The sequence below is a fragment of the Euwallacea fornicatus genome, chromosome 9, assembly GCF_040115645.1.
Source record: "Euwallacea fornicatus isolate EFF26 chromosome 9, ASM4011564v1, whole genome shotgun sequence".
Lineage (NCBI taxonomy): Eukaryota > Metazoa > Arthropoda > Insecta > Coleoptera > Curculionidae > Euwallacea > Euwallacea fornicatus.
The window spans coordinates 2,684,634-2,709,520 of NC_089549.1; the positions used below are offsets into that span (position 1 = coordinate 2,684,634).

The 24,887-nt window shown below is 37.3% G+C and overlaps 1 protein-coding gene across 6 annotated transcripts in view; it reads left to right on the forward strand.

Moving 5' to 3' along the window:
• Positions 1 to 24,887, forward strand: part of LOC136341119 (diacylglycerol kinase eta) — a 118,692-nt gene that overhangs the window by 65,745 nt on the left and 28,060 nt on the right. For all 6 annotated transcript variants that reach the window (XM_066285760.1, XM_066285764.1, XM_066285762.1 and 3 more), the window contains 6 exons: positions 8,741 to 8,933; positions 10,965 to 11,056; positions 11,780 to 11,982; positions 20,912 to 21,108; positions 21,797 to 21,942; positions 22,009 to 22,183. In XM_066285760.1, the coding sequence (XP_066141857.1) occupies positions 8,741 to 8,933; positions 10,965 to 11,056; positions 11,780 to 11,982; positions 20,912 to 21,108; positions 21,797 to 21,942; positions 22,009 to 22,183 (1,006 nt within the window). The remainder of the gene's footprint in view (positions 1 to 8,740; positions 8,934 to 10,964; positions 11,057 to 11,779; positions 11,983 to 20,911; positions 21,109 to 21,796; positions 21,943 to 22,008; positions 22,184 to 24,887) is intronic.

The following is a 24,887-nucleotide window of genomic DNA, read 5'->3' on the forward strand; positions in this document are numbered from 1 at the left end:
TTCCATGACAAGATCAGAGTATTCTTGGACGAAAACCGTGCGATGTAGTTATTCTTAATATACGTCCGTAGTAACTAAATATTAATTTTTACAAACGGTCTTGCCATATCTGGGAAGTTAACTCTTGGCTAAAAATTTGATAACCGATTTGAACGACTTCGAATATCGCGGTAATTCGCGCATTGAGGTTTTATTCTGTTTCAACAGACGTATCCTAAACCGCAGGTTTTACATATCCCCACAGAAAGAAATCTGAAGGTGTTAGATCGGGTAAACTGGGGGGCCACGCAGGTGGTCCACCTCCACCGATCCACTGCTCCCCGAATTGACGATAAATTCCGAATGACTCGAACGGAAAATTTTGCAGGCGCACCATCATGTGGCAGCTACATTCGCTGTCCAGCGTTTAATGGGACGTTTTCTGGATCACCCTGTATACTGTACAGTATGTGTACACGTATTTCGATCCAACGAATATATGTACACATAAGAGGAGGTTTCGGTTGATTAACACAATGTACTCAATCAGTTCAAATCGGTCATTGGGAACACATGGGGAATTGGAATCAGTCTGATTATGAACAATTTTCGGAAATTTTCAAGCCTAATAAACCCGCTTGCCGCCCGATTTACGAAATCGTGAATCGATTTCGATTGTCATTTTATTAAATTCAATTGTCTTTTTGAATGTAAATTTGGCCGAGGAAATTACGAGATCTTCGCAAAGATTTTCGTTATCTGCAAAAAATATCGAAACATCTTTGCCAAATCTCGCTGAGAGTCCATTAATTAGGGAATTGAACATGATCAATTGACAACGTAAGCCGAATCGACATGTGAAGAATCCACTACATAATATTGCGATCATTTTTAAAGAAGCCTAACCAATGTTTATAGACATGTTTGGCAATTTCAACTGGATTTTTCGGGAATTTTAAAGAATTAGTCGTTTATTTTTAAAAAAACCTTTATGTAACGAAAACCGATCTCGGCTGGTCTGTGTGTTATGATATTTTGGGGTAACCTAAACAAACTCGACAATAACGACCTGATTCTCGAGCATTTTTAGATACTCCAGGCCACTCAAAGCTGATTTTTCAGTCTTTTCGAAGTAATATGAACCGACCTGAAAAATGCCATTCCAGCAATTAATTTCGAAACAACAATCAGCAATAATAAACATTTTCGGCAATTCCAACTAGACGAGTTGCGCCCTCCTTGCTTTGCGAGGCTAAGGGCACTGGACAATGCCGGACAACGGCATAATATGCAGCTGTCCAGCATTTTTCGCTTTTAAAAAGCACTCTCGTTAAATCAGCGTGTAGAGTTGCATGTTTTGAAGGTCCTACAAACGAACTTGCACATTGCACGTTTTGATTAAACGACTTCTGCAAATCCGACGCAAACATACTCGAATTGCAACGGATAACTTTTTCCATGTTTTGATTCATCGAGCCAGTTTGGGAAGTGAAATTGCACACGAATCATTAGATATGCGGATTAGAGTCGAAACTCCGGGGTTACGCGAAATTTCTCGTAAAATGCGAACAAATGTCCGGACTTGCAGCAGACAAACTCCCCAGGCCATACTTTTGTATCCGTCAAAATTTTTTTGACGTCTGAACCGCATTTTCCCCCGACGGCACGACGAGCACATGTCAGGATTTTCCAGGAGTGGAACTAAATATTGTTTAAAACGTTGATGCTGAATCACCAGGTAAAGATCGCACCACCTTCAACTGCGTATTTTAATCTCGCTAGGAGCAATATCTCCATTCTTTGATCTGCGTGTGAAAAGTGTAATTTGCACACGCACAAGTATTTGCAGCACGCGCATGCGTAAATGACTTGTTCTTGATATCAACTTGCAATCCGCGTTTTAAGATTGCATTATTAATGTGTTTTCGTTATTCCGACTGTAGTCGTAGAAGAGGCAATTTATAGGCATTCTAGAAGAAGCGTGATAGACAGAGAATCGATGGGTAAAGCTCCAAACCGTTTTATAGAGCCGAATGCATTACGGTATCTGTAACGGGAACGTCGTAAAGTGGCCTCAAAGTCAAATTTCCGCCATTGTTTGAACTTGCAGATTTTGATTTCTCCCCATTGTGGCTGTGACCTACGGGACCGTTTCCGATGCAAAAAGATAACCCAGGATGGGCTCTTCTCAGTGCCGTCGTGCACAGTCAACATGGTTAAAATAACGGAGCCATTCCGACTGAAAACGAGCTGTCTAAGCGTAAAATTTTGCAAATTTCGGAAGCTTCTCGGCATTTTATTATTTGACCGATTATAACGCCCATCGATAGGCTTATGCGGGTCACTGAAATCTCGAAATTTCATTGAAATTAAAAAAATATTTACGATCTGTTTCACATCTTAACCGAATGAAATTACACATTTCAATTTTCCTACGCCATTGCTTCGGTCCCCTACATCGAATCGATTTCACGCGGACATCGTCAGAATGCCCAAACGTTTCTTTTTCAAACGGGAGCCTGCGGTATCTCGTAGTCCAGATAGAACGGAAATAATGGCTGTAAATGGGTAAAAACCATGTAAATTTTAGTCGGTTCTTCCCTGCGAGGACACGCATTACTAATTTACATCTAAAGCCTGTTTTGCATTTGGTTACCAAAAGCTTAAAATAGCACGGTGAGGCTAAGGAATATGATATTCCGGCAACTTGGATAGTTTCGATGAATGCAAAATTTTCGAAATTTTTCCGTCCTCAGTTTGCATAAATTCTTCATCCGTAAGGAAGAAATAATAAAAGTTCCCAGGGTCTCTATCACGGAACATTATGAGCCAAAGAAATAGATTTTTGACGATTCTCATCAAAATTTCTCAGAAATATTTCCTTTAGAGATGACCGCCAAATTAGGGTAAAGGCAGGAACGGCGCTAGGGCCCTTTCCGTCCTGTACAAATTCAAAATGCGCTTTTTTGCAAAGTTCATATTTAATTTATTTTTTATTCCTGCGGTTGTGAAACTTTCGCTCTATTTTTCCGTTGCGCCTTTTCGAGCAAGCTTTCAAAAATTTTAAACGCCTTTTCATAAGTCCACTTAAACTAGTAGTACTACCAACGCAGTTTGTACTTATCTTAATCCACGCATTAAACAAGCATTTTTTTTTAAACCACCCTAAAACATCGTCTAAGCTTTGGAATGTAAATTAAGTTGACTAAATACCGTTTTTAAGTAAAGATGGCTGCCTAACGCAATCAAATTCAAATGAAGCCAGTTAATCAGGGCATAGAAGGGCAAATTTATTTTCCCTAAAACTCATTTTCTGGATGAACCTTAAAGACTATGTTAATTAAGCAATAACAGTGGAAGTTGTGTATATAAATTGCAGATTATGGTGTCTGTTGGATTTTATGTGACTCTTATCTGTAGCAATATTTCATAAACCAACTTCGGTATAGCAAATTTTTTGCATGATTTACTAAACTCGCAAATAATGCCGCTTTGTTTTAATGAAACTCCCTCTTTTATGATTAATAGAATAGTTTCGCGTTTTTCACGTATTTAATTCAATTTTAATTAAAATATCAGTTATTGTGAAAGCAATTTAGCCAATCTATTCTCATTAACTTTTTACGCTCTACATTTACGCTATTACCCTGAAAATGTCAGACAGGCTATTCAAATAAATTGGAGTAATGCCATGATAGAAATAGGACTTTTATCGTCAAATTGATTTAAGGCATGTCTAATCTAGACGATTTTAAGGAGGAATTCGTATTACTTAAGTAGCGTGACATTGTCGCTATTTTTCAAAACCAGATACTCTTAATATCAAAGTTCGGGTTAGTTTCGCCTAGCGTACAACATGGCGACATTATTTCCAGAGCTTTATCTTCAAAAAATCTTCCAAGTCGATTCGTTCTAATATTCCTTTACTGTTCCTCTACATGTGTCCAAGTACTTTTTATATACCGCGCGACTCTAAATTCCAACCCCCGGTTAACTTTTCAGCAAATTATTATTATTTTTTTAATTCAAAAGTAGCATTAAATGGGACAAAAAATACCCTCTTCTAACGCGAAATCGGTTAAATAGTACGTAAATAGCTAAAAAAAAATCTTCGTTGATGAGAAATTGGTTTATTTTCCATTTTGTGCTCACAAACAAGCCTTTGGTACAAAAAAACCTTTAAATTGAGGTGTGACTTGTCCCGTGCTTCAATTAAAAAAAAATCAGCCATATTGCGCTAGCGGTGACATAAGCTAAAAAGGTATTTAATGCCGTTTTGAAGTCTTTTTTACACTAAAATTGTATTAATAAGGAAGAGAGGGCGGGGAGGGGGAGGGGGTAAAATTTAAAGCCGCGCAGTATGTTCAAACACATCTCTAAATATAAAAGCTTCATTATCTGCGTGCGTGTCACAGTCTGTTTGTTTATGATACCAGATAAATAATTGTTAACTTTGTGGAACGGCCTTTGACAATATTGTTTTTTTGATCCCTACTTTGATCCATCATGTGCCTATTCGATAGTGGGAAATATTTATGTACAGCAAGAATCCAAAGAATGTAGTTTTCATAATGCTCCCTCTACACTGAAAACAAACAGTTTTCTTCCATGTTTCCTTAATTTTAATTCTTGGAAAATTTTATTTTTAATCTTCTTTGAGAGTTTTTAAAATGTTCATGCATGTCAAGATCAAGCAATCTGATATCCAGAAATTTCTATTCATCACTTTGCAAATCTGAATTTTGTCGTATAATTCCAATTTTTTTTATTACACGAAACTGCTCGTCAAATAAAAACAAATTGTCTTGCTTCATTTTTGCTTTGTGTGTTTTTTACTTCAGTTTACATTTTTATGTATAAACTTAGTGCCGAAAAGTTTTTAATTAGAACTCCATCTTCTGTTACTAATTATTCAGAGAGTTCGACATTTCTTTTATTTGTTCTTCTTTGTCTCTTTTACTATCAAACTCGTTCCATCACAAAAGCTCGTTCTAATCCAGGTCAGCTGCAACTCATTTTTCTATATCGCTTTGCAGTTTTGATGAGTTTGTACATTATGGACACAACTCTTAGGGAGATTGCTATGCAGCCCATAATTTCTTATTGGTACTACTGCGCTAATTCGCTTAAGTAACAAAACCGGAAGTCTTATTTGCATGTCCCGCTTGCGATTTCAGTCACAATCTTCGCTCTCACTGTTCAATTCCTCATAAATTCGATTTTCTGAAAATTGGTCTCGAGCCTACTTTTCCGTCGACAATATTACTAAGCCGTGTTCCCACGTACCTTCCGAACGCTAACTTCGAGATTTGCAACCTGAATTTGCCACATTTGATCTCGCAATAAAAATAAATACATCTCCAGCTTTCCATGTGCGCAACAAAGCTGTAACCTACCTGCAACTCTAATATTTTTTATTTGCATTACGGCTTTCAGTTCTTATCACTGCCAGCTTATAGCTGTTTTGAAGATGGCAGCTCTAAGCTACCGAAGTCGATTAAATTAGAAGAAGTGAGAGTCTTTGAGGCCCTCTTACATTCTGCATTTATAATGTCGCCAATTTGCTTAAAAGAACTCGATGACGAGCTCCTTCTCTCTAAATCAAACGAGTTTCTAACGCGTACCATTTCGATGACATAAAGAATGCCGCATAGTATTTTTGACGTCCTCTATATTAGGAGCAATTTTGTCTTGGTCTTCAGCCACTGCCCTGTTTGAAATCCATTGTGTTAGAAAACTAAAACTTATCATTGCAGGATCCTGAACCCGGTGGTTGTTAGTTTTCAGGTGTCCTGAATTTTTGATGAGCCTTCGTGTTTAATATGCGAAATTTTCTATTCTGTAGGTCGGTAATTTTAACTTATTCGTTGACGAATAGAAAAGCTTATTATCGGGCATTAATGTGCTCAAATTCATCTATTCAAAGAGTTTCGATTTTCTCTACGTCGCTCTATTATTAATTATCGCCAGGCGGCGGCATCTTTATATTCCAGTCCTGCTTTCTAAAGAAACCATCGATACCGATCGATTTATTTATTATAAAAAAACTATAATAGATTCCATCGAAATTAGGCTGGGTGGTTCGGAAGCTTTGATGTCCAACAGTTGGAAAGTGATTAATCATCACATCTCTTCCAGTAGTTTCAAAAAATGTCTGAATGATGGATCGATTATAGGATGAGGGGATTTATAGCTGGATAGTAGAGCGATAAAAATAAACTACACCTTGCTTCCCATTTGGATGCTTTTCCTTTTATGCTATTTATGAAAAAGCAAATGAGTTGGAATCATCAAAGCGATCCGGAAAGTCAGGTAGGATTTCTTAATGAAATTTTGTTTGCTTTCACTTCTTCGTGTCCAGACACTGATTCAACGAGAAACAAGAAGGAAATACAAATTATAAAAGGATTTTTTTCTTTATTTATTTTAAGTTCTTTCTCTTCTTTATTTTATGTGTTTTTTCTTCATTTATTTTATATATTTTCTCTGTCTTTTTTTAATTTGATTTTTTTTTTAGTTCTCGAAATTACTATTTATAATTATTATTTAATGTCGTCAATCCCAGTTTCTTGCGCAGAGTTCAACGGCCGTTTTCTTGAGACAACGAATTGTAAAGACATTTCAGTGCTCCGATTTCGTCAAATTCGATGTATAATTGTCCAACCCTCTCGGTGGTGAACCGAAATCCAAGGAGTATAGAATAATACTTCTTGTACGTACGGTGGCTTCATTATGAAGGGTTTAATTAAACATTCATTAAAAGTTACTAATCTCTTGACCCGTAAGGGAAAGGGCCCATTTTGGATTGCTAAATTTCCCTAAAAGTATAAAAACTGTGCGGCGCTCTAACCCATTTAATTAAATTCCAGCGATACACGTAAACTTAAATTTTAAAACCCATTTGCAGTTTATACGGCCAGATCGCTAATGCTAGTATTATCCTGTTTTAGATGCAGTTTGCTAATGGTGCTTGCGCCGTTAATAAAATTAAGCCAAAATTGCTTATCTGTCGCAAACAATGGCGAGTACCAGATTTACTTCCCCATTTTTAAGCTGATGGATGAGCAAAATGAACCTAAAAGCAGCACATTCCAGAAACCTTCAAAAACTTTTTAATGACTTGCTTGTTTAGGCGCTGCAGGGTGTGAGGCAAAGTAAACAACTATTACTGACCAGTGTAAGCTCGCATTAAAATGACTGCTATAAAAAGTTTTATCCTCCAAAGACCAGAATAATGTGAGGGTTGCGTAATTCGTAAAAGAAGCCATGAAATGGCAGTAAAAAGGATAAATTATTCCCGGTCCATTCCGCGAGACGACACGTAATAAATGAATTATGTTACGATATAGTGAATAAGGCTGCAATTAGCTTAAGGATAATATCAACGTATATTTTCACCGACTTTGCCAGGTGGAGGAAAACAGACAGAAGGTGTAATTTATCCCTTCGTTGCCATTTCCTAAAAAGGTTCAGAAATTTGCATCATATTTTCAGACTCAGCTACGAATTTTTCAGAACAATTTTGAGTGTCGTGTTACGTCCGGTTTGGCCGGAAGTGTCCTTAACGTTCAATTTCGAAACGGGAAAACTTTTTTTTTATTAGAATTCGAGCAAAAACCAGCTTATGAAATAGAAAAAATAATTATAGAGTTGATACGGGGAAGAACAGAAACAACTTTCTCCGAACCTGATGACCCTACCAACATTGAACTACACTGTTTTCATCAACAACTTGTTGGGGGAAATTAACTCTGACGATTACCACAGGACATTACACTCTCGTCCTGAAAAACATTCGATAACACATTAGTGAACGCAGAATCTCGAGCCAGGCGATCACCGGTTTCGTGCCTGTTGGCACTCATCAGAGGGCCGCAGGTAAATGTCCCGTGTAGGGCAGCATTGAGAGCGACCACTTAGATATCAATGGTTTCCTTCAGAAAGTTATCGAAAAAACGATGCAATTACCCGATGGTAACTGGTCTGACATACTACGCGACGTAAATAATTGTATGTTCTTACTTGCTGGTAATTCCGACTTCGTCCTCATCGCATGTAATCCTTCACCCATTGTATGGTCCGCAGCTAGGAATTTTCGAGCCGCAATTGTCTCGTTCTAATATGTCTTCTATTCCAGTTCAAAAATGTTCACTTACTGCACTGATTCCGAGTAAAAGATATATATATATTTTTTTAAATTTATTTGATGTTCCTATACGAAACACTTGAAGACTACGCTGTAAGTTCACACTTCCGCACCCCCTCAACGGATCTCCTCGAAATGGAATGTATAGGGAGGATGAACCTCGCAGGATTCAAAGGATGTGATTTTTCAATAGTCGAAAGTGACTCACTTATATACAATGTATGTAAATAATTATAGATTATATAATAATTTTTATTTTCAACAAAGCCAGGGACATACGACTTTTTCTGAAAAAACATCTCCTAACATGGAGCCTGGCACGCCACTGGGAAAACTGCAAAAAAAAATCCCTGTAAACGACATGCGTCGTTTATATTAGTTTTCAACACTCCATAAGTTCTCCAAGGAATCTCTACCCCTTTTTGAAGAAATTTAATATTTCCCATTTTTTAAGTAAAAGTTGAACCCCCTGCATCTGCCAATTGGACGTTGATTTATGTAGCAAATTGATATTGTTGTCGAACGGTCGATGCGCTATTAAAGCTACGCGGGTTAAAACTGAAACACCCTGTGTGTGAGTAATTGATTTTTCAGTCCTTTTTCTTTCTTTTTCAGGTATGCACCGTCATTTGATGCCAGGCCGACCTATTGCAACGTGTGCCGATACAAAATAAACGCACGACATGTGTTGCGATGCGAAGTGTGCAAATTCAATGTGCACAAACGTTGTGCAGCCAAAGCAATAAACAACTGTAAATGGACCACCTTGGTCTCGGTAGGGAAAGATATTATAGAGGATAAACAGGGGGTAAGTCTTTCTCATTTGTCCTTCGGGAGCAACTGTGCAAATTGCTTCTATGCCCAGTTTCGCATAGCAAATTTACGGTTTGTTATTCTATCGAAAAAGTTTGTATAGAATAATATTTGCGAGTTTACACAATATCTTGGAAGCTCTTTGGGTTTTGGGATTAAAAGGGAAAAAATTCGATAAAATTCGGGGGTTGCAAAGATGTTACTGCGACTCTGGAGGAAGCGTTTAGTATACCTGAAACTGACAATGTTAAATGCAGGCCTAAACTGCTCTTAGTCAGTGTTAACAAAGTTTGGGCGAGAAAGTCGGAAGGAACGTAATAAGGCGGAAAATAACAACGAAATTTGGCACATGGTGGTGAGATCTGACAAAATAAAAAACTTGAAATAATCGCAAAAAGCTAAAAAAAAACTGGGAAAGCATTTTCATCGCTTTAGTTTACGAAGATAGTCCCGGAAGTATCCGACCTAACACTTGAAGAAATGTTTTTCTTATTTTATAATATTTCTCAACATAGTTTCCTTTAAGACCGACAAACTTTTCCTAGTGATGTTCCATACCCCGTCTAAAGAAAGAAGCTTGGAATGTCTCAAGACAGGCATCAACCTCGCACTCCACCTCTTCATTATTCGCCAATCTCTTTCCACCGAGCCATTTTTTCAAGTTTAGCAAACAATCTAAGGGGGCTAAATCCGTCGAGTAGGGCGGCTGAGGAAAAGTTCGAAACCAAGTTGATTGGTTTTTAACACCGCGCAGACGGGAGTGTGCACTGGTGCGTCATCTTGACTGAACAAGGCCGCCTTTGTGGCCACATGCGGTCACTGTTCCCTAATTGCTTCGCTCAAAGAGTGCAATAAATTTGTGTACTATTCTCCGTTTATTTTTTTCCCTTTCGAGTGATGGTCAACAGAAATTATCTCACGTACGTCCGAAAAAAATTGACGCAACCACCCCATTGAGTCGCCCACTGCGGCGGCCGTCTTGGCGGCTGGTGCGACCCCGTTTAAACTCTGCGAACTCGATATTTTACAGTTGTTAACGAAGATTCCCCCAGAGTTGAATCTGACTCCGCTTTGATGTTGGATGCACTAAGACCTTTAAAATGAAATCATTGAATCACCTGTCGATGCGAAATTTTTTCCAAGTTCACAAAATCTAAAAGCGTTCTAAAAACGGCTCCAAAGCAAGCCCAAATCAAGTGTAGAGACGTGAGCTTTTTAAGGTTAGGTCTGTGTGATATAGGAAAATTTTTAACAAAAAAATCATCATCTATATGTCAGGTCGGGTACCTCTGGGACTGTGCTCGTAACTCGAGAACAAAATGAACGTTTTAAAGGAATCGGCGGAAAAACCAGCTGAAGACGATAGGCATACAATGGATACGAAAAGAATAATGGTCTGAAAGCAAAAATTTTATGAGATAACACAAATTTTGCATGTGCTTGTAGAGGATAAACCTTTTTAAAAGGCCTCAATGCACTGACTTAAAATCAATTCGTTCCAGATTGGCAAAATTTCACGCACTTCGTTCAACATTGACGATTATTTTCTAAGGACCAATAGGATTTTTTCGCGTGCACTTCTCGTAGTATCCCTGAGTTTGTTTCCTCTCTGTATTTTAATCTGCATCCTAAAATAAATGAGAACTGTTTTCTTCTCTAAGTGCATCAGATTTAAATACTAAATAATTACTGTATGTTCTAAAACGCTGCACGGAACTAATCCCTAGAAGAACTGTAGTAAACCCATTTAGAGACTTTATAAAGTATAGATTAACTCGTCTGAACCATCTTCCAAATTTCCCAGACATAAAAGGAGATTTTACTAACATCTGTTACTAGCTACGACTTGGGGTTTTATAATGTACTTACTGTGCATAGAATATAAATCAGTTTCTTTTCGTGTCCTTCGTCACACAAAAGAAATACCGTAATACCCAAAATATTTATCATATCTAAAATTAGAGAAATTTAGGGGTATGCTCTACTTTTTGATAGGAATTCTAAGAATTTTTGTTATTTTTTGTAGAACATCGTTATGCCTCATCAATGGATGGAGGGCAACCTTGCGGTGTTATCCCGATGCAACGTTTGCAATGCCGTATGTGGCTCAGTTTTAAGGTAAGCTCTCTCACAACCCAATGTAATATATCATCCAGGAGGAAAAGTTAGTGACAAGTTCGCAAAAGGAATAGGGCGTTAAGTAGAAATGGAAAAAGAATGTTGGGTAACCCGACGACACGTGCTTGTATTTATTGGCTTTATCTGGCATGTGTTCCATTTCCATTTCTTTATTTTCCCTTCTTTCTTTCCATTTCCTCTTGGACGCTCAGTGCTTTTGCGGACTTGCGACTAACTTTTCCTACTTTTATGTGCATTCGCATAAATTTTTCCGCTGTTGAACATTATTCAGTTTTTCGTTATGGGCTTCACTATAAAACTTGTGGCAGTCATTCTATGTTTAAGAAAGAAATATATTTCAGTCGACTATAGTTGTCTAATACTCCATTAAATTTCCATCTTCCGGTGGATGTCTAGGAAAATACGTCCTATTGAATCCGGAACATCCTGCCCCAGCAACGATCCCAAATCCTTTGTTTAACCCAACGGAAGCCATTATTAATAACGAGAGAAATAGCGGCCTGGGGTGAAATTTTTGCTCAATAAGCGAATTTTTCAACGCTGAGACCCCAGGACGTATCAACTCGTTTCGGCAGTATATTTCCCTAAATAAATATCTATTACGCTAGGGTTTTTTCTACAATATTTATTTATAAAGACATCATCATGTCTGTTTATAAAAGGGTGTTTGCAAGCCCAGATAAGATATTTTCATCGTTTCAGTTTGCAAGACTGGAGATGCCTTTGGTGCAATGCCACAGTTCACACCCACTGCCTATCTGAGATGCGTAATCAATGTCCTTTGGGTCCATCTCGGGTCAGTGTAGTACCTCCCATTGCCCTTCATTCAGTTCAGGATGAAGCTTGGGAAGTGGTACGACCGCAAGCCTCAAGTCCTTTGTTAGTGTTTGTCAATTCCAAATCAGGTAAGAGATTTTACAATCGGCAGTAAATTTTACCCGAGAAGTTACTAATGAAATTGCACAAAACTATGAGGGCGATGTAGGCCGCGAGTTTTACAATTTTGAAATGATCAATTTAGCATGTTCTTGTTTAGAGTTTTCGGTATTGATATCGTTCAGTATTGAAAATCTTGCGTTCTCGTAAAGCTGCAACAAAAAACGCGATACATACATAATAAAATAATTAAAAAAATGTCCCTACGGGTTTTCCATTTTCGATGGTTTTTCAGCCATCGAAATTTCAACTGATTCGGATATTTATATAGGTTATTGCATTATTCTAATAGGTCTAGCGCTTCTATGGCATTCCTGAGGGATTTTAGCATATTCGAATTTCCTGCTACTCTTTTTAATTGAATTCCGCATTGATTTTTAATTTTGTCATTATATTGCATACAATTATTTTGTCAGCTACACAAAAGGAATAAATTTGACACTCCCGTACTAAAAGCAACCAAACTTTATTAATGATTTCTTGTATATAAAGTTCATACTTCCTGCCAAAAAAGTTTCACCGAACTCTGTTCCGCGGAACTGAGAACTTTTATTTCTCAAAATTTATGGTATGTAGCTTGAAAGCAGCGCTTTCGTACTAAAATTTCTTCTTTAAAAGAGTTATATTATAAATGATGTATTGCGAAAGGTGTTACAGGCTTTTCATAAGTTAACTATAGAAAGTTTGCAGAAACTGTTAGTTCTTACATACAATTAGAATGTGTCTCATATATTCTCGATACCTATATTTAAGCCGATAAAAAAACAATTGGGAACTATTCGGTGGAATGTGCATGTATAATATGGCCATGCCCCGAAAAGTAATTTTTTCCAGAGGCCTCCGCAAATGGGACACTTCACGGTGCCGCTGAGTAGCGCTACTCGGTCGCTTGTATCACCCATTTTGTTGCCCCACACAATGGTTCTTGTTGAAGAGAATCAAGAGAATAAAAGGTGACATGATGAAGTGTAGCCAAAACCGAAATGACTCCCGTCCTCCTAATGAGGAAACCTTACTTTTCGCTTCTTTAAAACACAAACATTACCAAATCTAAGTCAAAATTTGTTTTTGCAGTCACTAAAGTTTAAAGAAAGACAACTCTGGGTGTGAAACAAATAAAATTTTTATGCCAATAAACACAACAAATCAAACATTAAATTAATGATGAAGCAAATATTAAAAATGTCTCCCACCTTCATCAATACATTTTCTGAAGCGCATCTGTAATGCTTGCTGATCAGACACTGAAACTTCGTCAACAAAAGAGACACAGGCATCCCTACTTCTTTCTGTTATGTTTCGGGCATTGTGGGTACTGTTGAATATACTTCTTCTTTGAAAGTGCCCCCTACGAAAAAGTCGAGTGGATTTAGATCAGGCGATCGTGCTGACCAATGAATGGGTCCACCACGTCCAGTCGATCGTTCGGGATATACACGATGTGAAGTTTCTTGAGAAGCTAAAGCCAGATGAGCTGGGCAGCCGTTATGCTGAAAGCACGTCAAGCAACGAGTTTTCAAATTAATGTGTCGCAATAATAAGGGCAAATCTTCATTCAAGAAGTTTTGATATTTTACTCCGTGTAATGAGCAATAAATTAAATATGGATCAGTTATTTTATTGTCAATTCTCCCAAACCAAACTTTTACAGTCCAAAATCGTTAATTAGCCACTAGCGATAGGTAGATAATGCACTCATGGCGAAAATGAAAAAACCAAAATACGATATTCTCTTCCGGAATCAATATAAACTATATTTTTTGATAACAGCACCATATATCAATCGAAAAAAAATTTCTGATAAGTCCCACGTAATTTTTATCATAAAATCCAAATCTGCAACAAAAAATGGGGGTTACCATTTAATATTTCAAACTTACCGCCACCCCTCCTCCAAGTGGTTGGGATGAGGCGTCCCTACGTTTGGTATCGTTAAAGGGGCTTCTTCGAGATAAAAAATTCTCATTTGGAACTCTTTTCAATCCGATGCGTAATTTTCGAGATATTCCGATTTGCCCGGTTAAATGGACCATCTGGTATAATTTCAGTAAGGTCTCTCGTTAAAGCCAAAAAATGTTGCTTTGGATTTGGACGGTCACGTATCCGTCATTTATTAACCACGTGTTACGTGTTGACGTGTGCGCCCATCTCTACGTATCGCCAAATTATTTTTGACGTCATCGTGGTTTTTTTAACTGACTGAGATTATTTTTATTCCCTCGATTTCAACGTTCTGTTGTGTGCCGGAAATAAGGGCGTCCATCATGGGGATCTCGTAAATGGGAATAGTTATAGTCTAGGGTAAATGGAAGAAAAGTTTCCCGTTCAAGAGAGCAGTTTCACGATGAAAAGCGATCTACAAAATTATTTTTGGTTTCTTAGTCGTTCCCAAAAAACCGAAATTTTCGAATTTCTTTTTTAATTTTTTCCATACATTGACACTTAGTCATTTGCGAAAAATATAGATTTTTAATTATTGTTTTGTTATTCGTTATACAAAATCCCGAAATACGGCTTCGCGAAATTGAACGTATTACAAATCCAAAGTTTGCAGCTGGTTTTATTTGATGCCGATAAGGGCACCTGCCCTTTAAATGTGGAATTTATCGGAGGCTCCGACCAGGTGATGATGAAAAATTAGGTATATTTTGCGAATGGTACATAGAGATCATTAAACTTTTCCAAATAAAATTACTCGAACAAGCACCACAATTTTTAGCAGGAAAAAAAACTATTTACTAACCCTGGAAGAACCCCGTATTTACAGGTTTGCGCATCTGGATTTTAGGTTCCTTCTTGGAATATTTGGTACTCGAATAATTGGTCCTTTGTTTTATGATTTATTATTTATTTAAGAAGGTCAAGGAAGCGGCGTTGAATAATATTCTTTTGGTTTTAACCCATAACTATTGGTTTTAACACGATGTGCAATCGCGCAAGAGTATCTATCATACGAATTTCCTGGAAGATGGACAGCCACTCACTCAAAACGTCCTCGACCAACCGTCACCATTTATTGCCTCTTCCCAACATCATCTACAATCACTTCATTCAAAACATGTATTATAAACCGCACTTAACCTTCCTATTACTGCCAGGATTCCCTTTACATCATCCCTCTTCATGTTTCCCACATTATTGCTTTAACTAATTACCAAATGCTAATACCTTTGTTCTCGAAGACCAAATGCATGATTAACCTATTTCGGCCCTCCATAATCGAATCTCTGCATTTGTCGTCAACAGGGCACATTAACTAAAGGCACAATGGCCCATACGCAATATCTGTATTATTGCTGCTATTCTCGGTACTGCTTTGTTCTTGAAAGTTCGAGGGAAGTATGGAGTTGAAAGAGCTATCGAAATCCGCACGTTACTATACAGGGTGTTCCAAATCCGACGGGCTATCATTGCTACCTCTAAAACTACATTAGTTACGGGGTCGGTTAAATTGGAACAAATCTGCCAAATTTGATATTTTTTCAAGTGTGAAAAACAGTATTGCCAAATGGTTTTTAGTTTCCAACTTATTATGGAAAAAATAATATTTGGACAAATATGATTTTCCACATAAATCGAAAATTTAAGTTTTTTCAGTAAAATTTTAACACAAACAATTTTACAGTTTTCTTATGTCTACAAACCAGTGAATTTCAAAATTTGAAACATTGCTCAGTTTCTGAAATAACGACGGCAACTTGAGTTTTTTAAATGCGGATGTGTATAGGTTTTGACAGATTCTTGAAGGTCCTAGGTAACCCCTTTACAATGACGTATCGCATGATAGGATCTTTTGACATTTAAGTTCTCGACGAGCCAGGCCGGTCCTGCAGCTCCAAACAATAAATGTAATTATTATGTCGTTCAAAAATGTTATGTAGGCAAATAATTTATCAATCAAGCCGTAAGTAATGAATAATAAATTAGTAATAACAGACTTTTAATTTGGAGCCTTTGTCACTAATTGTTTGTGTTTATTATTAAATTATATTATATTATTGAATTACAAAATATTATTAAAACCTTTAGTTATCGATTTAGTTAGAAAATTATATTTGGCAAGCATTGTTTTCAGTCCTTGAGAGAACATTAAACATTAAATTTGACAAATTTTGCTCATTTAACCGACCCGGTGGCTCTTACCATTTAAGCGACAGTAATGACAACACATCGGATTTGAAACGCCCTGTATAAAATGTAAATATTCTTCTACAGAGATTAAAATCCGTTCTCGACGATATTTTCGAAACTGAGTGAGCCTTATTGCCAAGTCAGCGTTTATGTAAGAAACTAATTCCTCACTAAACGTTTTTTAGTACTCATGCTTGTTCGTTCTCTTCCATTCATTAAAAAATGACAGCAATTTCCCCTTTTTTCTAAGTTTCCATACGTCTTTGCCATTACTAGTTAGAGAAATGTACTTTTGATCGTTTTCTCCAACGAAGATAAATGATGTGCGAATCATCCGTTACTTGAAATTGGGTTTAACTAAATTTACCTCTTAAAGCTGAATTTTCGTTTCACCGATCAACATTGAGGAATACGAGGTGCTCGATATCCCCATAAGAAGAGGTCGTTTGTTTTAAGGAGGTCAAACAAGAGTAAAAGAATGTGTAATAAACCGATATGGAATTGTGCAGAATGTGGAAATTAATTACTTACGCGACTGGATTGTAAAGAAAACGGCATTAAATTGCAAACATTCTTATTCAATTTCCTATCGCCATTATCTTTTGAAAGCAGACAAAACTTTTAGCTTATAGAATGCCTTTCCGTAATGGTTTCAAGTAATTTTAAGTAAGTAAATCTTACTCTCGACCTGGAAAACCTCCGATGTTATTCTGAAGGGGATTGGATGGGACTTTAACCAGAATCTCCGCTCCCGGTTGAGAGAAAGGTAAAGTTCATCGAGTTTCTGTTTGAGTTGCTTTAAGGAAGGATCCTGTCATCCTAGTGATTCCAGCTATTTTCACGGTTCGTGGCCTCTCTTTTTAAATTCAATATTTGCCGCAATCTTGAAGTGCGAAATTCCGATAAATTGTTTCTGAAAATAGCCTTTGGAGCGGAATTCAATTAAAACCTTATCCCGATAAGTGTTCTATTTATAGTCAACAGGAAACCTGTTCGGTAACTTGCCAAAGCTCCTTACCAACTCCCAATTTCAACAGTGTGCATCTGTCGGAGGCAATTGTAGGTAAATCCACGGCAAGTTAAGGTTAAACTTTTGAGAAGTAGAAACTTTAATGATTGCATCTACATAAATATGTCTTGTTTGAATTTGAGTACAATTGAACATGCATTAATACATCAATGGGACATGTAACTCGGGTGTTTGTGCAAAAATTGCTAAAATTCCATCAGATATTTAGACTGAAGACCGATTCAGTTAACTAGCATTTAAGCAGCTCAAAAAAACTCTTATACCAAGTAATGCAAATCTGAAAATCTCAAACTCGTTATGTGCGAAAGTTGTTCGATGGGTGATAGGTCCGTTGACCGTGCAGGCCAAGGCAGCATTTCCAATTGTGCTTGTTCCAGGTACTTAGGGGTAATATTGTTTGAAGTAGTAGTTCTGCATCCCAAGAAAATTCGATCTTCAAATTCTTGAATACTTTCAAGCGGAGTTCTAAATATTTTGTGTTTTAAATAACCTCATAAAAAAAGTCTAGTAGACTGAGATCTGGAGATCGTGCTGGCCATTTCAACGCACCGATTTTGCCAAATCATTTTTGCGGAAATCGTTCATTGAACCATTTTCGAAACAGACTTTATTATTGCCTCGCTAATAACGGTTCACATTTCGAGCACTGTGATAGCTGGGGGTGAAGAGGTGACTGATACAATTTTCTCTAACGTCCAATTAAACATCCCCCTAGGTATCTAAATAGAGGTTTTTTTTCGGTTCGTTTCGAAATAAACATCATATGAACCTTGTGAGATTCTAATAGCTCGTCTTTCTCCGACAATGCTTCAGTTGTAGCTTTTACGTTAAATCAGATAACCACGAGAATATAGACAAATAAAGAAGGGACCGCAGAAAGGCATTTAGAAATACTGAACAAATGCTAATTAAACCCATATCACGTACCCCCTAAGATTCAACCAACCTACGTTTTAAATTGTAATTCAATACCGTCTTTCACCGTTCTATGGATGAGTCCGGATTGGAAGTGGTCAGATGTAAATGTTCTTCTCCTTACTGTAATATCACGCTATCTCGGACTTCAACGGATGTATCAAATAATCAAATTATCTTTTCGTCCACTTAAAATCGATCAAATTCAGAAGACACAATGAACGAAAGAATAACACTGCAATGGACTATCTACATTCTAACAGGTTTTTCTTCATACTTTTAAAGAGACTTCAGATAGGATTTTAGCTTTGATCAGAAATAGACTTTTCCTCCTGGAATGTCATAATCTCGAAATTCAAAGAATAATCTGAAACATCGTATTATGGATTTTTCGACCATTTAAGCTCATCCAACTTGGAATGTTTGGTCAATTAAGAAAGGGAGGTAATTAAACTAACAACACTAACACCCTGCTCCCCAACCAATCTACGTACTAACTGTTGAGTAAACAATTCTTGGCATCAATCTCTGGATAAGTTTCCAGTTGAGATTAATTTAACGCTGGTCCGAAGTGGGAGTTCCGCCACTCCCCGAACGCCATGGTCCTTTATATAGGATGATCCATTGGGAATGGGACATGGAAAACCCGAGATAGGGGACACCAAAGTATGACGATTGAGCTCGATATACTTTATACCAATGCTACATGTTTCAGAATTACAGGGTGTTAAAGGTTGAAATTTTATTTTAAAATTCCCTAATAATTTTTTGTGTTATAATTAAGTATATTTAGGTTTTGTAGGATACCTTACTACTTAAGTGTACTTAGGTATACTTAGATTTTGTATAATGCCGAGTAAGAATTTTGATTTAATTTTCACGTTGCTCTTAGAGGGCGCTACCTACAACCCACCACTTGCTTGAGTACCAATTTTCACTCAAAAATTATATTTTTCTATAATTCCGATATCTCTCTTCGTTTACGAGATTTTTAAACCCAAGCTAATTCCTGTCGTACCGTTTTAGGTATTAGTCTTTTATTATTGCCTCTACTCGGAAAAGAGTCCTCATGGTTCTTTTCTGGTTCCTTATTTGGGTTTTGCAGAAGCTGCGTTCCTGTATCACAATTTCTCTATATAGACCTATCATTAGAATCTCATCGACGACGTTGGTACTAGATAGCGACCAGGATGAAGCCACTTTAAAAAAATACACTTGCGGCGATAAGTGCTATTTCTGTTTCATATCAAGTATGTTTGAGGCTGATGCAAAATCTCTTTGCAAATTTGAAGGTAATGATCACAGCTGCTTTGGCTCAACGGATTATCTTAAGCAAGCCGTTTAAGCCTCTACTCGATATTCTCGATGTGCTTCCCTTGAAAGTGATGTAAAGCCGACATTTCCATAGTTTTTATCAGTTAAACTGGCTTATTTTAAGGATTTAATTAAAAACTTGCCATTCCCAGGGACCTCGCATATTAACATATCTGAGAACAAAGACCCATTTTATACCTTATTTTCGACCAACTGATAATCCTCAAGGACAAAGGGATTTCCAGTTTTTGATTTTAGTTAATCATAAAGCGGCCTTTATTATAAAACTCTCAAAAACTTTCCCAATTCTGTCGGCCTCTCCGAAAGTTCTGGGTATAATGCGCATATTAAACAACTGGATCTGGATAAACCTATGCAAGGGATACTTTTGTTATCAATATGGACCTGCCCCAAATGAAATGAAAGCACTAGTTGAGGTCTATAATCTCTAGAATGTGATTATCCTGGAAATTGTACATCTATGTGTAATGAATTTTTATTATACCAACTATCAATCATTTTGCGGAAACGTTTTTTGATGTGCCTGATATCATACCCACATAATCGATATAGAGCGAGCTTTTCATTTGCAAGGTGTGTAATCGATCGATATCCCTTTTAGTATTAAAGTCAGAGCAAAACGGTAAACTATAACGTTGAGGAAAAAAAAGCCGCATATTTTTTACAACTATTGAAAAAAACAGAGAGTAACATGTCGCCATAGAGATATTTTAGGAAGCGATGGTGCTCTGCAAAATAATAAAAATATACTAATACACCGATGGTCAATATACATGGTGGCAATGTTTCATACAAGAGAACCCACCGGTCCACACTTCCCGATGGCCAAAACCAATCGACTTCGTTTCGAACTTTTACTCGGCCACCCTACTCGACGGATTTAGCCCCCTTAGATTGTTTTCTAAACGTGAAAAAATGGCTCGGTGGAAAGAAAACTGCCAATAATGAAGAGGTGGAATCCGGAGTGATGCCTATTTTGAAACATTCGAAGCTTCTGACTACCAACGAAATAAATCGTTGGGAAAAGTGTGTCAATATCAAAGGAAACGGCGTAGAGAAATAACGTAATATTTTCCAATTTTTTTTCTTTAAGTGTTAGGTCAGAAACCCCTGGGACTATCCTCCTAAGTGAAAAAATCCCAAAGTATAAGGAAAATGTGAAACTTTGCACATCGAAAATGATGCGGTTTTGACCAAGATCGTATTAGCGTTTTCTTGTTATTTTTCAGAGTACTATCGCTCCCCGAATTATCTTCATGATGATGTATTATATTACCCCCCTTGTACGTGAACAGCGACATTCCAAAATCTAGTTTTTTTAATGGGATAAATTTATTATTATCCCCCCTGTTTATTGCCCTGTTTACAGGAACACCCTTTGCATAAAAATGACTCGGATATTAGTTTTATCCCAAATGGATTTTAAACGGCTGAACTTTCTTTAAATGGCATGTCATCTGAATACTGAGCACATACTTTGGTTTCAGGAGACAATCAAGGAGTAAAGTTCCTGAGACGCTTCAAGCAGCTCCTGAACCCTGCACAAGTGTTTGACCTCATCTCGACAGGGCCTCGTCTCGGTTTAAGACTGTTTAGACACTTCGATCCATTCCGAATATTAGTTTGTAGTGGAGATGGATCTGTCGGATGGGTTCTCTCGGAAATAGATAAACTAGATATGCATGTAACTATTTGCATTTTCCATCTAAGGCCGTAGTTTTTCCTTTTGTTTCATTTGGAAATGTCGTCTCACACACAAATACGACTCGTTATAGATGGATTTGCACGGTATTCTCAGCTAAAACTAACTAAGATTAATTTGGAAAAATTAAGATCCATTACGATTTTGTTCCGTTTAATTAGCTATAATGCCCCAGAGACCGGTTCTGATCCTATTAAACCTCCTTCTTTCCGTTCATGTCGAGTCTATCAAATTGGCAATGTCAACGGCAAGGATGTTGGATCTGTAGGAAAATATTCGACTAACGCCATCTGCCGCTTTCGCTGCAACTCCATCAAATCATCGGCAGGCCTGAGCATACAGGGCCGGCTTAGAGTCGAAAGCAATGAAGATATGAGTGCAATAAGAGTCGTAGGAAAAATCCGAAAAGATTAAGGTCTATTCGGATTTGATGCTTCATTGCAGCTCTGCGTTTTTCACTTATCTCAAATCGACGACGGATTTTTCATTAAGACGTTAACAAGGGTCTCCATCCGAGCCCTTTGTAGAGGGTGTTTCAGTTAGTTTTAACTGAGATTGTAGTGCATTTCCACCCCTTCTACCATCCTCACTTCTGTCCGAGGCATTATCCACCACAACCATATAAAAAGAACAAAGTGATCATTTTTTTGACACAGGTCTTTGCTTTCAGAAACAGTGCCAAGTAGCAGTACTTCCATTAGGTACCGGCAACGATTTAGCCAGAGTACTGGGTTGGGGTGCTAGTTGCGATTCCGACGCGCATCTACCTCAACTTTTAGAGAAGTACGAAAAGGCTAGTGTGAAAATGCTGGATAGGTAATTATGCCATATAAGTCTCAGCAGCAAGTAGGGGCTAAAGTGGCTCCTATTCACCTGCAATAGATGGAGTGTGATGGCCTTCGAAAGGACGATAGCGGTGCCAAAGTTGTCGCTGACTCCGGGCCAGCCCGACGGTCAGTTGCATGTCCAAATAACACAATATGAGGAAAGTCTGAAGGGCCATCTCCAGAATATCCTGCAATCAGATGAAACTTCCATTATTATCAATTCAGCAAAGGTAGGTAATCGCCATTAAGGAGTATTCTGGTTAAAAAGTAAACGGTATTTGTGCATTTGATAGACTAGAACACGTCTCCCGACTGAACGCCTGAAAAGCTCATTCCATTAGTTATAGCGGGAAGAAGTTTTGACGTAAAATTCCGCAGACCATACAAAGGAAACTTTATGTAATAGCTATATCTACACTAATTACGGCATGTGAAAAGTTCACAAAGCAAACTTATCGAATACGTCAGAGCTTCTGTTAAATATTTTAGAACTGACTAGGCAGGATGAAACAAAATAAAAAAGTAAAAAAGCTTCACAAGTTTCGTCTTCCACGTTTAGTTCCTCTTGCTACCAAGGAATTTCCGCTTAAACTTGTATGCACTAAACCTCTTCTACCATATTAGTCATTAAAGTAATAAATTCAACACACAATCTCGGAAACTGTAAGAGTTAAGTCGGTTAAATGAAGAAAGTTCAAGGCAGTTCTACCAGTAACATCGCGACAAACGCCCTTTTGTTCGTTATACGAGAATAATGTAGAATGAAGGACCGGAATAAACTATTTTGAATCGGCTTTTCAGCTCACTCCAATCAACAAAATAAAACACATAAGTTAAAAATGGCTCAAATCGATTGCCTTGATGCACCTCGAATGCCTGTACATACAGATTTTTAAAATCTCTATTGATTTTTGAGATGCGAAGATTTTTAATGTGCTCTAGTAGCCCTTACAAATGCTTTTCCACGGATCCAGGACCTCAGCTGCGGCATCCACGATGAACGTAGCACTCGTGTTACTCCATCGAACCAAAAAATGGCATATTGAAAATTTCAAAATTGCTCTAAAAATTTCCACATAGGAGGAAGAGGAGGATTACTTCCTCTTTTCCAGCTGCTTAAGCTACTTTCTTTTTGCCGCTTCTCACTTTGCTTGATGTTCCTACACAAACAGATTTGCAAAATCTCCGTTAGTTTCTGCGACACGGGTTCGCAGTAGTACCTTTTTTCGCGATTTTCCCGGCCACACGTGTGAGGAAAACCCGGACCGACCCGGAACAGTAACTTTCGCGACATCAAAGAGTGCAAAATTTTGTTCCTTCTACGGGAATTGCAAAATAGTGTATTAACACACCAGTTTAATAAGGCAGCTCATTATCGCACCGGTCGCGACTTGCGAAACGAAGAACGTAGCGGCGAGTTTTGAAATTGATCTTGTCGATATTGCCACGCAATGGAACGAAAAGAAAATTGAAATTTTGCGATTGAAAAATCGGAGGAGCTGCCAAGCGCGGCGATATTAAGCAAATCGATCAGGACCATCCTGTATAAAACTAAGGAATAGCAGAAATGGCGGAAGAGGAAATTAAAAGTCATGAGGAAGATGAATTCAAGGTGGGGCTGTTCCGAATTTCCTGAATATACAGGGTATCCCATTTAAAAATGTGATTGAAAATTACTCAAAAACGGCACGTTGTATGAAAAAATGTTTCAAATAAAAGTTGTTCGTTAAGGAGGGAGAAATGTCATGAAAATTGAGACTTTTAGCAAAAACGTCATTTTAAGGTCATTTCAGTTGTAAGTTTTTTTTCAAACGGCCACCCCGTATTTTTTTACAGATCCTCGTAAACCTTCAAAAATTTATATATTTTATCGGAACAATTTTCTTATTACACGTTTTGCTGCAGAGTTATCCTTGATTTCTCCTATTTTTGTGATAGTTGAAATTATTGCATTTTTTTTCATTTTGCAATGCATATTCTGTTTAAAACTCACAAAAATCCTTCTATCCAATCAAAAAAATATATAATTCTATGGAAAAACATATTTTCTTAAGTTTCCTCTTGTTAGAGTCTACCTTATAACAAGGTCCACGGGAAATCGACATTCTCTTTTCGACAATCAATCTAATTGTTTTGTGTGAAATTATTCAAAAACTACTCTTTCATTTCAAAATTCAGTTTTCCGCATTCATTTTGAGTAATCTCCAATCAGAGCTTTAAATGAGACCCCTTGTATAATGATCCTATAACATCGTAGGAACAGAATATCGGATTAAATGCAATAGATAAAGGTAGATGTCACTATATGAACATAATTTCAATCGCACGGAATGGCTCATAAAAGTGCGTTATTTGTTGCATATATTGTTCAATTTTTGGATTTCTCGCAAATTTGACACATGACACGGTCGTTGTCACACACTATATCCATTATCTATGCAGGTAAACAGATTTACCTTCCATGGCGTTCCAAGATTTTTAATATTTCGAAGTAATATATATGTCATTTAGATCTATTGTACATATACGTATAGAGAGTAGTGACAGCAGCCATGTCATGTGTCAAATTCATAACCCCGCTCATTTGTTAAATTTAACAGCTATCGTTATACACTATCTATTTAAAAGAGAACATATATCGGCATACCATAGATGTCGCTTATCATAATTTAAATAAAAATACGAATACCATTATTCTTGTCAAATAAGGGTGAATCTCAACTCGAAAAATTGAATAAAATACCTTTAAATAAATCTATAATGATCCTAAATTTTCCAGGTAAATCCAATTTTCTTTAAAAAGTACTTTAAAAGCTAACTTTCAAAGCCTTTTGGATAAGAAAATCGGGGTTTTCAAAGGCTCCTGCTGAATCAGATGGGACAACTGGAAAGGGGAATAATGGAGTGACGTCAGCCCAACTTGTTAAGCCCTAA